The following is a 12868-nucleotide window of genomic DNA, read 5'->3' as shown; positions in this document are numbered from 1 at the left end:
TAGTAATGGTAGCCACTAACTAAATGTAGTTAGTTCAGCCTACTGTGTGGAAACAGAGTTGGTCCAGTCTCTTGCTTTGGTCATTCCCTGATTTATTTTGAATCTTTCTCATATTCCTACATCACCTTGTTGATTATGAGGGGAATTGATCTAAGTACCAGTGGTTGTGTTTATGCAATGCAATATTCTCCTTCTGTGTCAGTGACAACTAGGAAAAAAATGTGGAATTTATTTTATCTAATTTTAGCAGCCTGCAAGGTGCCTGGTAGGTAGATTGCCTCTTCAGCCAGCAGAGAGACGGGCACAGTCAGAGGGTGCCGTGTCCTGTTTGCAGTGCCTGTCTCTTGGCCACAACCAGGATCCGGCCACCTGATCTGAGCTGTCTAAGGTGAGATGATCAGTCCCATCCACGGGGAACAATTGTGTTTAACAGTATAGCTGCACCGATCCAAAAGACCTGTAGTAAAGAGACTGCATCGGTGGAAGAATGTAAAATACGTAAGTGCAACTTGACTGTAATTTAGAAAACCAGCTGCCTGCTGGTATATCATTTAATTTTCAGTGCAGTTTAGTTGCAGGGTTTTTTTAATCTAAAGACTCATCTGTATTTTTAATACATTTAAAATAGTGCAATAACCACGTTGCATGCCACTTCTCCTAACTTCACTTCCATTTCCCCAAAGTGTTCAGGTGTCATTACTGCAAGGCAGGAGGCAGAGCATCTCGGCTGCTGGCACTGTCGGGCTTTGGCAGGCAGCTTGTGTCGTCTGGGTAAAAAGACGACTGAGGGAATTTAATATTGTAGCATCCATAAAAAATGGGAGTACTTTATTAAGCGAGACTGCGTAAAGCTTTCTTATGGATGGAATTTACACTAATGCATTTTATTGTTCCATCTAAGCAGATCAAATGATAAGCATAGTGTCACATACACATTTGTGACTGTTCTGTTAAATAGGTTTTGATACTTAATGTTTTTATTCTCATGCATTTCAAAGCAGCAATTATTTCCAAGAATAAAGATAATTAAATTTGTCTCGATGCTCTCAGGATTAAAGGGGGAAAAGCTGTATTTTAAGGTGTATCACAATAGATGAGGAGTTTTGCTCTGATGCGCCATTCGAAGTCTGGCAGCGCAATAGCCAGTCCCGTACCACTTTTGCGTGTAGTGTCAATGAGCCTGGTAAGAGTTTTAGCAGCGGTAAAAGTGTTGTCTGTTGATGACATTTCGGAGGCATGCTCAAAAATGATGCCAAGAACGAGTCTGGTGGCTGGTTTGGCATCGGGGGTAAGTGAGGAGGGGGAGAAAGCTGTAATCCATCTCAGCTGTGTGTGCGCAGGGTTTTTCTCCTGGCTCTGGCTCTCACACGCACGCTCGCTCGTGGGGACATGTGACTTTTGGCCATATTAGCAGGTTTATCCAAGCCTAGCCCCTCTGACTAACAGATGTAGGGAAAAGGGCATTCTGGGATTGCAGCAGTTGCTTTTGGACAACAATGTCCTTTTTGTAAGAATCTGATGCTTCTTAAAAGATGGAACATGACATCATTACCGTCGATCCAAGAAACATTCCTTCAAAATACTGAGTGTGCTCTGGTTATCAGCTCCCTTCCCCCAGCTCCTTTCTCTCGCTTTTCTGACTGATGCTTTTTGTCTATTGTTTCGTCGGGGGCTGTAAATGTGAAACAGTTGTCTTTCAGTGTTATGTGCTTGTTAGAGCTGGAATCAAGTGGAATATTCTTGGCTTATTTGAAAGAAAGAAAGAAAAATAACAAAAAAACCCAACTTTTCTTCCAGTCTTCATAAATGTAGCATGCTTCAGGTACGGGCTGAATTGATGCTAATTATTTCCCTTCCCACACGGTATATTAGTTACTGCGTTATGCAACGGAAGGTGGAGATATCGCAGTCCTGTTCCTGTGCATCTCGCTTGGCTTCACTGGCAGCTGGGTATGTCGTGTGCTGATGCCGTCTGCTTCAAAGGTTCCTGTAATGTTCCTGCATCGATATGCGATGTGTGTGTGCATGCTCACGAGTGCAGTATAGCAGAGTTGTGAACAGCTGCATATTTTCTCTCTGTGTGTGTATATATATGTGTGTTTTTATACTTGGTCCATCACTGGGATTTGAATGTCGGTTTTTCCTTAGCCCCTGAGAGCGGGCTATCATGGAAACACATTTTGAGTTGCATTATAAATCTTTTTGAATGCTGACTGCTTGGAGGAAAGCTATGAAAATGCTGGATTTCGCTTCCCTTCCCTGCGTTCTCTCTCCCACGCATGTCTTCATCAGAAAAACTGGAGACTCTTGCAGACTTTACAACTAAGTATGTCTTGGCTATCTCTCGCACAATCGTGCTCTCCTGGTAGCGATGCTGGCACTTATTTGAACTAACAAGGAGCCGGCAGTCTTTGGCACTTTCACATGCTGCAACTGTGTAGAGAAGAGTACCACTGAGCATAAACATGCAGGAGTATGTCTTTTTCCATCCTTGGAGGAATTGCTCCACAGGGAGGGGAAAACAAATGATTCATTGATGATCTAGAGGCTTGGAGAAAGGTGGAGTTATAGTGTCCAGAAAAGGAGGAAAAATGGACACGGATAGGGCTTTCTGATATGTTGGTTAAACTGACATTTATTGTCTTTTTTTTTTTCCCCCCATTATGAAGATGTAAAACATTTTTTAAAAATAAATTTGAGATATGAAATGTGAATAAAAAAGCACAAATCTTGACCAGACAGGGATTTTTGGAAAGAAACGAGCTGTGTGATTAGCTGTTTGCCAGTGACACAGAATAGTTTTTATTGGTGACAATTTAAAGGGAATTGAGAGGAAATCTCAATACCCAGGCCCTTCCTTTAGGAGGAAAAAAAAAAAAGTGCATTTTACTTGTAATGGTTGTTTGACTTCACCTGTTGTAAAGATACAGAAGATTTTAGCACAACTTGAAAGTATGCTTTTATTCTGCATAGATTCCAAGACATACTTTAAGTAAATGAAAGCAAATGCACAAGCAGAAAAGGTTTAGGACATTCCCAATGGCGTCTGAAGTTGCAAGTTCCTCTGAAGAAAGTGTTTGCCAGTGGGCTATTGTAGAAGGCTGTATCATGTGCTATAGCAATTAAAATAATATGTTTGCATCTGCTTAAGCGGAGTAGGACATGCGTCGTGTATGGAAGTGGGTGTCTCCTGTTCTGGATGCTGTTCCTCCAAAGAAGGAGGTTGTGAATAAAACTCTGAAGAGCAGACACTTTAAGATAGGGATCATGAATTTAGATAGGAGAAAAAAACCAAAAAGGACCATGGCTTATTTACTTGTGGAAGGAGAAGCTTTAGAGAAGTCTCTGCGTGCATGCTGAAATGAGTAAAAATTGATCGCTGGCTGCTTCTTAACTGGAGTACAGTTGCAGGAAAAAAAAAATAGGGAGCTGAATTAAAAAAATGTAAATACAGATTAGTAAATGGCAGTGGTGGTTCATATACATCATACTTGTACCATATATCTTGTCTTGCAAAGACCATTATATATATATATACACATATATATGCAATTGTGTCGTCTACTTCACAAAGTCCAAACAATACTTTAAGACATAGTGGGTATAACTCTTCAGAGGGAGGGTGTCAAGGTAATATGGGCTCACTAGTGACAAACTGGTTATCGCTGTAGGTCAGAGAGATTCTGCTTACCACTCTGCAGGTGACTGAGCAGATGCTGGGGCAAGGAATCTATCTCATTTTGTGTTTTGATTTTGGTTTGTGTTCTGTAAAAATGCTTGACTGCGGCTCCAGGGGGACTGTGACATTATCGCAGCAGATAGGTTGCATTGCTTCACGCAACAGGGATGCGTGCTCTGGAAGAAGTGGAAGCTCCTCCGCTGTAGCTTTGTTTCTGGCTCTTTGAGAAGAGGATGATCAGTGAAGGATTGCAATCTTTTTCTTGCAGTAATCCATGCTGAAGAGGCTCCATTCATACAGATGAACCAAGGGTTGAGGCAGCACTTTAAACCCAGATAGTCGGTCGGCTAACTGCCCAGCAGGATGCCATCAACCAGCCGAGCGGGCAGCCTGAAGGACCCAGAAATTGCAGAGCTCTTCTTCAAAGAAGACCCAGAAAAGCTCTTCACAGATCTCCGAGAGATTGGCCATGGAAGCTTCGGAGCAGTTTATTTTGTAAGTAGCTCCGTGACTTGTGAATTTTAGCTGTGTCTCTTTTTATCTTTAAACTGTGGATGTAGACTTTTTTTGAACGTATTGAGGAAAAGAAACTGCTGTGAATCTTTTTGTATGGTGTTTGGGGCAGAGATGTTTTCTTGTGTGTCTGTACAGTCTCAGTCCGTTCACAGACTCACAGTATCTGTAAGGTATTTGCATACAAACTAAAAAGAAAAACTGGAAATGTGGCCCTTGCCCGCTGCTTTTAGGTGCATCGTTATGCTGGAAGCAGGAATTTATCTGCAAATTAAAACATGGGACTTCTGCTCCGTCGATTCTGACTGGCAAGGCAGTTCTCTTGGTCTGATCATCTCCTTATCATCTCTTGTCCCTTGAGAGAAATTGAGTTCTCGCTCCCTTTGTGCATACCCCAGGCTCCCTTAAAGCCATTCTTTGTGTTTGACACCTGAATGTTGGTGCTTTTGTTGTCATTTGTCCTGTCACATCCTTCTCTACTGCAGGCAAGAATCCCAGTATTCATCTGCATAAAACTTACTTGACATGAACGTCTGGACAGCAGAATTTTTCCCAGGCTGCTTGTATAGCTCAACCAGAGGTGGGATGTCTCATGGTAACCTCATTTGCAGGTTGCTGTATGTTAACCAAAGTGCATACTGTGAGACCTTCATTAAAAAACCATTTTCCTCAGAAAACCTTTTCAGATTTATAATTATAGGAGGTGTGGCCAAACCTGCCAATTTTCCTTCAGAAAACCATTTGTGTCAGTATTTTATGAGATGCCTATTCATTGTTAATAATTGCAGCAGACCATGTTGGGAACCTTCCAGCACAAATTTAATGCAGCACAGATGAACTAATTAGGAAAAGCTTCTTAATTTTGTTCCCTGCTTAAAACTATGAGCCGCCACTGTCTGGGAACAGATCTGGGGGAGGAATTGTTTTCTAACGAAACAGTACTCACCTGCGGCCTTTACTTCATCTCACTCACTCGCTTGGGTTAAAGAGTGGGTATAAAAGGGAACTGACGAATCTGTCTTCCTGCTGTGTGGAAATACTATTGCCGTTTTTCAGGAATGCTCTATCTTCTAGAGGCATGCATGAACCACAAGGGTATGGAAAAGCAGCGTACCGCTGGAGGTAACCTGCGAGCTGTATGCGAACAGCATTCCCGAACATCAGCAAGAAGCTGCCATCGTGGCATTTGTAGACTGCCTGAACTTTGTAGTTGTGGTAAGGGCTGATTGCCCATTGCCAGCTCCTTCTGCAAGGAGATCGAAAGTAAGAGGTCATTCATTTCTGGGCCCTTCTTTCCCTTTTTTCCCCACCATTTAGACTTGGTAGTCTAAAATGGTATTCATTATAGGTTGGCATTTATTCACTGAAGAGTGCGATTACTTAACGGTGTTTGGATTGTGCTTCTTTGATAGAAAGTGCGTCTAAATTTGGCACTTGCAAAAAGACAAGTATAAGCAGTGCATCACGCTACTCCAACCCATTTGGGAGTGTTGTTTTTGTCAAGTAAGAGTTTCCAACAAAAGAGATACGCTGTTGCTATTTCTGTGTTACGAAGTTTTAACCTGTAAGTTTTGTGTTGTATTATGGTATCTTTTTATTAGTAGCAGGTCTAAGATCTTGAATCTGAAAATGTTTCATGTAATGTACTTGATAACTCAAACAGAAGCCCAAAAGATGAGAAAGACAACACGGAGGGAGAAACTTAGTGTAAATTAAATAAGTGTAAAGAACTAAGGTAGAGGAGTGTGTGTCTTGGGTCCTTTATTCCTCTATAGAGCTAGGGAAAAAACTTTTCTTAAGTTTCTTTAACAAGTTTTTGATTCTGCTAATGCAAACAACTAAAATTTTTCTAATCAATGTAATATTGGATTGTAGTTAATAACTGCTTAAAAGCATATTACCAAAGCCGATGACATAGTCCACCTTTTCTTTGCTCATGCTTTGCTTGTATCACTGCTGAAGTTACTCTGGTCACCAGATGTTGATCCTTTGTATGGAGTTTTCGGAGAAAAGCAGGATATATGTGCATAAATGTCTGCCATAAAACAAGCCTCATTCATTCAGATCGTTCAAGTTAGCTGGCTTTGTAATATCTTCATGACTTTTGTCTAGGAACTGTCTGTCTTCAATTATTCAAGATCACAAGGAAACTAAGAAAGCAAATGAAACTCCATGATGGTAACATTCATTGGGGTGTCAGCTGCGATGGTTCTCTCTCTCAGCCCCGCTGCAGCAGTGGAGGACTGTAGGTGTTAGGCAAACGCAATCAGGCGTTGCTTGCTTGGGTTTTCTAATAGATAGCACCCCCACCACCAGTCTGCTTTCATTGCATCCAGCCTGGACCAAAAATGTTGATGATAAGTAGATGTGGGAGTAATTAACAAGCAGAAAAATCCATATAATCCTGAAATCTCCCCCCACCTTTTTTTAGTGCAGTTTAGTCTTTCGTTGTTAGTTGTACCTACCTTTTATTTCCTTTTAGCGGTGATCCCGAGAAGGGGTGATATATTTATCTTGTGTGATAACTGACTAAGAGAGTTCACTCTTGTCTCTTTCTTTGTTTGTTACATTCTGCAGTGCCAGAAAGTTTCTTTTTTTTTTTTTTTCTTTCATAATTGACATGAATTTTGCTGGTTCACCTCATGGTTTTAGTTTCTTAGAAACTGCAAGTCTGGCACCTCTGAATCATTCTGGTATTATCCTTACCCTACTCCCTGCTCTGCAGTGTAATAATAGCTTTCACTTGACACAGGAAACCTACTACTGGAACACTGCAGATGGAGCAGAAGAATAACCCACTCTCTTTTGTTAGAGCTGTGTTCCTTCTGCTCTACTCTAGTATTTTGCTTGCCTGGTTTATTGCAATTCTTCACTGATTTTGAATGTTTCAGAGATTGCCTCTAGTTAGTAAAGATCTAGGAGGTAGAGTTTTATTCTTCCTTTTTTGTCTCAAAAACAGTCATCCCCCCAACCTTAGAGGTACTATAATATCAGCGAGACAGTAGGAAGGATCCTCTCAAACAGAAAACTAAAAATAGTATTGGTTCAAGCTTATCATAACTGGTTGAAATAAAGACTGACAGGGAATTCTGGGAATCTCTTTTTAATGAACGGCAGAATTAAAACATGACTGAAAAACCTTTTTACAAAAGGCAGAGTCCCGGTACTTCATTAATCCAGGTTCTGATAGGCTGTGCTTCATAGTACAAATATATTAAAAATCAGCATTTTCATCTGTCATCAGTGAATGCTGTGGTGCACATTATTTTGATTTATATTATTTGGCTTCGTATCCAAGTTGATTATTCTTATCGGAGAGACTCAGATGTCTTTTCCTCCACCACCCTCCCATGCCGCTGAAATTCTTAACAGAGGAGAGGCTGGGGTCTTGTCTGGAACCATCCTTCCTGCAAGGTGAAGCAGCGCTGCCTCTTCTCCTGCCAGGGTGAATGAGCCATTGCTAAATTAAACAAACTTTCTCGTCTTATCTTGGATTGTTGCTGTCTGAAGTCAAGAAGTCTGCCTTTGAAGTGTGAAAAACCGTGTACATTTATTGTGCAGTGTAAATAATATTATTGCACTGAGAAAGTGAAAGTCTGAATGGGAATCTGAGGATGGGTCCCTTAAATCGCTGCCATCTCTCTCTCTATCGTCTGCCTTCCTTTAAGACACAGTAGCTAATTTGTGGGAGCACTGGGGAGAAAGCTGCCGGTGTCTGGGGCAGGTATCTCCTGTGCATCCTGTGACATCTTTGCTTATGTTTGGAATGGAACAAGGGGGCTGAGCCTTGCTTCTGTTTGGTCTGGAATGGACCTGGGCAGGGGGAGAAGTTGATTTAGGGAAAATTCATTCTACTTGCATCAGAGCTGCTTTGATAAGCTATGATTTTTAGAAGTGACAGTACTTGACTCCTGCAGAGACTTGCTGGATGCTGAGCACGGAAAATTGTTGTACCTTGTCTCACAGAAGAGTGATATTTAACTTTGGAAGGAAATTTCAAATAGATGCAGCAGTCACACCCCTTGGAAGATACTTTAGTTTAACTCTCTGCAAAAGTTAACTAATGGATAAAGATTTTTCATTGCTTCATTGTGAGTATGTTTGGTTTACATCTTACGGGAAATCATGATCTGAAGGAACTGATGCATCATGTTTTCATGTTACAGGCACGTGATGTGCGCACCAACGAAGTGGTGGCCATCAAGAAGATGTCATATAGCGGGAAGCAGTCCAATGAGGTATGTAGAACATGTTGCTTATAAAATCTTGACCATTGCAAATACTTATTATATGGGATGATTTTAAATAGCTTGGGTTACAACAAGAGAGATCTTTCCTATAACTGTAAAGGTGAATGAGGGTACTGTATAAACAAAACAAATCAGTTTACTGTTCACAGTGTATTTCTGCCTAATCTGCTCCTGGAAAAGATGGGTAGGACTCATTGCTTCCAGACACAAAGGGCTCTTTCATGGGACCACATAAATGTGTAGAAAGCAAAAAAGAAAATTAAAAATGATAGTTTTGTGTGTTAGTATGTCTTGTTGCTCTTAAATATTCCATTTTAAATACCTTTTAAAATAATCATGTTGCTTACTGGACAAAGGAATAATAGCAATGGATGCAGTAGTGAAAGATTCCCTCTGAATCTTGCTTGTACAAAAGTAGTAAGGCAGAATGCATCCTTGCCTGGAATGACTAAAACAAAAGCCAAACAGCAGTGAATGAATGAGTATGAAAATCTGAACAGCAGCACAATTACGGAGGAACTGCCAGAGCTAGGGATTAAGGCAGTCTTTGCAGAGAGGTCTATAAAAGTAGGCCTCTGAGATTTAAACGTTAAGTGTTTTCATGGCCACCCCAGATGTGTGTTTTTTCCCTAGGACGCTTAACAGAGATAATTGATTTTATACTTGAAATGTTTAAGTGCTAATACAGATTTTGAAAAACCCAACATGACATGAACAGCTGATTTAGTATTATTTCTGGTAAACGACATCTATCAAATCATGGCATGATTTTTCAACAGAAGTATTTATTGTAACCATGTCGTTCAAGGCCTTTATGGTTCCTTCCCTCCATTCTCTATATTCCAGTCCTAGAAGCAGTCTTGCTCCGATGAGTTTGACTAACAACTCGTTGCTTTCTGTGCCTGCCTTTTGTGTATTGATCATCTGCGCTACAAGGAGCTGAACTATTCCTTCCTTTCTCTCTGTGTGTGTATGTATCTGTGTAGGAGGTAGAGGTGGCAACATCTCTCCAGCAGTCCTAAATTCTAGCTTCATAGTTAAATTTGCTATGCGTGTTTCTATTTTGTCACTGCGGTGACTTGTTTAACTGTGTACTGATGAAAGAATAATTTGTACTTACTACTTGTCCTACTGTTTTAATTACTGTGAGCTATAAATACTCTATTCACATGAATGAAACAAACTGTGCATGCTTCAGAAATAGCTTTTGTTTGTCTTCAATGCGTATGTTTCTTTATTTTGAAGAAAGTAATAAGACCAGGATTAAAACACTTTCTATTTTACTTCTATATTTATTTGTTTTGTTCAGAAGTTTGCTAGAGTTATGATCTAGCCTATGTAGAGAAAATTGATTAAGGGCATTCTGGTATTGTTTGTATTTTCTTTGGTTTCATAATAAGATTTTTATCATTGGTGGGAACAATTATTCTTTAAAATAAGGACATATTTTATTCTAAAAATAAGTGAAAAACCTTTGAAATATGTAGTAGTGTGCTCTTAATGTGATCTCGGAGCTTTTTTTTATGCAGGAAATCATGAATACGTCTTGACTAATATATCACCTCTCTCTTCCCAATATAGAAGTTTAGTGTGCTGCTTTCTTGGTTTGGCTTTTATTGCTTAGTACCTCAAAGCCTTTGAAGCTAAAAGGCAACTAAGTCGTTCTTGTACTGGAACAAGGGTGTCAGTGAGAGAGTTTATGTTAGTATAGCTGCACTAAGGTATTTCTCATGAAGTCTCTGGTGTTGGGAAATGCTTAGTCAATAAGCTGTTGTGGCTACCATGTTCCCTGGTTTCATTTGTTTCTCTAACCGTAAAATCTTTATTGAGGAGGATTTGGGTTTTGTACATGTTTTCTAAAGCATTTGGGTATATGGGACCTCTGTCCATCTATGAATCCTAGCCACATATGCCCGAAGAAGTGTGTCCTGAGAGATTTACAGGACCTGGAAAACAGGTTTTGAACCTTTTGGTGTTGGGTGAGGTTTCTCTATTTCTGATTACTTCAGAACTGATGCTCTTTCTGGAAAACATTTTCAGTGTCAAAATACTCTTTCTCGAAAACATTTTCAGTGTCAACACTGCCATGTTGATGTCTGCATACTTAAATAGTTTCAGCTACTGCATTTGTTTTTGAAAAATCTTTTCCAGTAGTTGTAGTTTTGCTGTTGCACTTACAAGCTTTTGCCTTTCTTGCCGGAGGAGGTGTGGATGGGCAGCAAATACGAGGACTTGGCGATTTCCTTCGAGGGGAGTAATGGCAGTGTCTAGGCACACATTGGAAAATGATATTTTGGCCTCCTCTGTACTTTAAAGTTGCACTGGCAGAGCTCTCCTTATTATAAACTTGGATTTTATTTTATCTGTTTATTCTTTTACTCCTGCAGAACCATTCTCTTACCTAGTAGGTAACTCATTTTAAATTGGTCCTTGTGAAGACTAAACTAGTAATGGAGAAACATTATCAAGAATGTAGTCAGATATTTAGCAGATGATAAATGGAGCCTCATCCAGTGTAATATAGTTACTAGTAGGGATAGGTCTTTATATCTACAAGAGTTAAGTGAGAGACAGCTGATCCTGCTGAAGGACACTTATCATCCACATCTCTTTCAGGTTGGGATGTTTGTTTGATTTGACAACAGAAATGATATCCCTTAAAAAAGGATTGCTTCTTTTTTGAGGACTTGCTCAGATATTAAGTGTTTACCAGTATATCCTATGCGTAGATACAAATATAAAGTATTACATTGATGAGAGATCCTTAGACCCTTCCCGTGCAGCCTAATCGATCAACTTCTTATTTTGTAGATCTGTTGAGGAGTTAAGCAATGAACATCATGGTGTTGATGTAAATTTATTTTGATTTGGAACCTTAAGATGGTTTTGCCTCTTAAGTTATTATGTCATTTAATTATTTTAACAACAACCAAAAAAAAGGTAACAGTTTGATAAAGTCTTTCTATTCCTTTTATTTTCTACAGAAATGGCAGGATATTATTAAGGAAGTCAAGTTCCTCCAAAGAATAAAACACCCTAACAGTATAGAATACAAAGGCTGCTATTTGCGGGAGCATACAGCATGGGTAAGCATCGCTGCACTCTGCACTTCTCTTGCCTTGGTTAAGGGCGCTTTAAAATATCTCTAGCTGGCTTTCAAGAGGCACCTGAACATTTGCATGGCACAGACTCAGATGAGAGTAGCCAAGGACCTTACAGATGCTCAGCAAAACTGACTGTAGTTTTTGGAAACACAATTTAGGGAAATTTTCCCTTTCACTTGCAGAGTAAGGCGATTGTGCTGTTGTTCTAGTGTATTTAGCTTGACGGATGGGTGTTTAAAGTAAGTAATAAAGAGCGGGGGCGGGGGACACCCACCAAATTTATCCATCACTTTTCTTGCTGTAAGGAGAGGTGAGAATTTTGCTTGTACTGACTGGAAGGCAAGTATGGCAACTTCATTAGCTACTTGCAGGTCATCTAACAATGCGTTTGGTGTGCCACTGTGTATTAATGGTTCAGTACTTCACAGGTTGACTGAATATGTTCCAGAAATAAGTGTTCAGTTGTATTTTAATGAAATGGGTTAGAATCTCTACTGATAATTGTAACTAAAGTATATTTCGAGCAGCTAATACTTCTACTATTTAACTAAATTCTTCTGTTGTATATTGTTTACTTCTGTTGTCTTTTTTGTCTACATGTGTTTAGGTGACAAAACCCAAGTAGCTGGTTTTATCTCTGGCTGTAATTTCCTACCCAGTTTCATACATTTGATTTAAACAAACAAAAACCCCCAACCCTCCGCACGCCCCCCCCCAGACTAAATTTGGTTTATTTGAGTTTCTCTGCATAAAATTGTGTGCGTAGAAATAGATGCGATTGGCTATGCAGAGGGAGCATTTTGTCAAATGAGAAGTGTGATGTAGCACCTCTCATTGATAAAATTTTTGTAGTATGATATACTAAAGAAATCATATTGCTGAATTAATAGTTTAAATTGCAAGTACTGTTCGTGTATTAGCTTCAATAAATTTGTAGGACAAAGTTTTAGTTTCTTATTTGAAATCTGACTGGGACAAAATCTTAAGTAAATCCCTAAATAGCCCTTTAATACTCCGATAAGCTTGTTAAGTGCAATTTAACATTCCTGTTAAGTACGTGCATATGAAATAAAATATGTAATAGAATACATAACTGGTTATGAATATGCTTTTGCCTTCCTTACAAGTTCTGTTGCTTGGTATCTTACACAGGAAGGCTGTGCTAATTCCAGTTGGAGCTGTCCTTGTGGGAGGGGTCAGTGTGACAGTGCTAGGATGGGGCTTATGTTACGAGCAATACTTGTTTTGTTACGGCAGTCTGCATTGTATGCACCAGTGATTACTTCCAAATTTCTCCGTAGAAATCTAGAAAACATGCATTT

At 39.7% G+C, this 12868-nt stretch overlaps 1 protein-coding gene across 5 annotated transcripts in view; it reads left to right on the top strand.

Moving 5' to 3' along the window:
- The window catches only part of TAOK1 (TAO kinase 1), a 68537-nt gene that overhangs the window by 27777 nt on the left and 27892 nt on the right, over positions 1–12868 (top strand). For 4 of the 5 annotated variants that reach the window (XM_075168646.1, XM_075168642.1, XM_075168644.1 and 1 more), the window contains exons 2-4: positions 3948–4174; positions 8359–8430; positions 11427–11528. In XM_075168646.1, the coding sequence (XP_075024747.1) occupies positions 4043–4174; positions 8359–8430; positions 11427–11528 (306 nt within the window). In that variant the 5' untranslated portion in view covers positions 3948–4042. The remainder of the gene's footprint in view (positions 1–3947; positions 4175–8358; positions 8431–11426; positions 11529–12868) is intronic. The other variant, XM_075168645.1, reaches the window with a different exon arrangement.

The sequence above is a fragment of the Calonectris borealis genome, chromosome 19 (genome assembly GCF_964195595.1).
Source record: "Calonectris borealis chromosome 19, bCalBor7.hap1.2, whole genome shotgun sequence".
NCBI classification, from domain to species: domain Eukaryota; kingdom Metazoa; phylum Chordata; class Aves; order Procellariiformes; family Procellariidae; genus Calonectris; species Calonectris borealis.
Note: the sequence above shows the minus strand (reverse complement) of the source record. Positions and strands in the feature narration are given on the sequence as shown.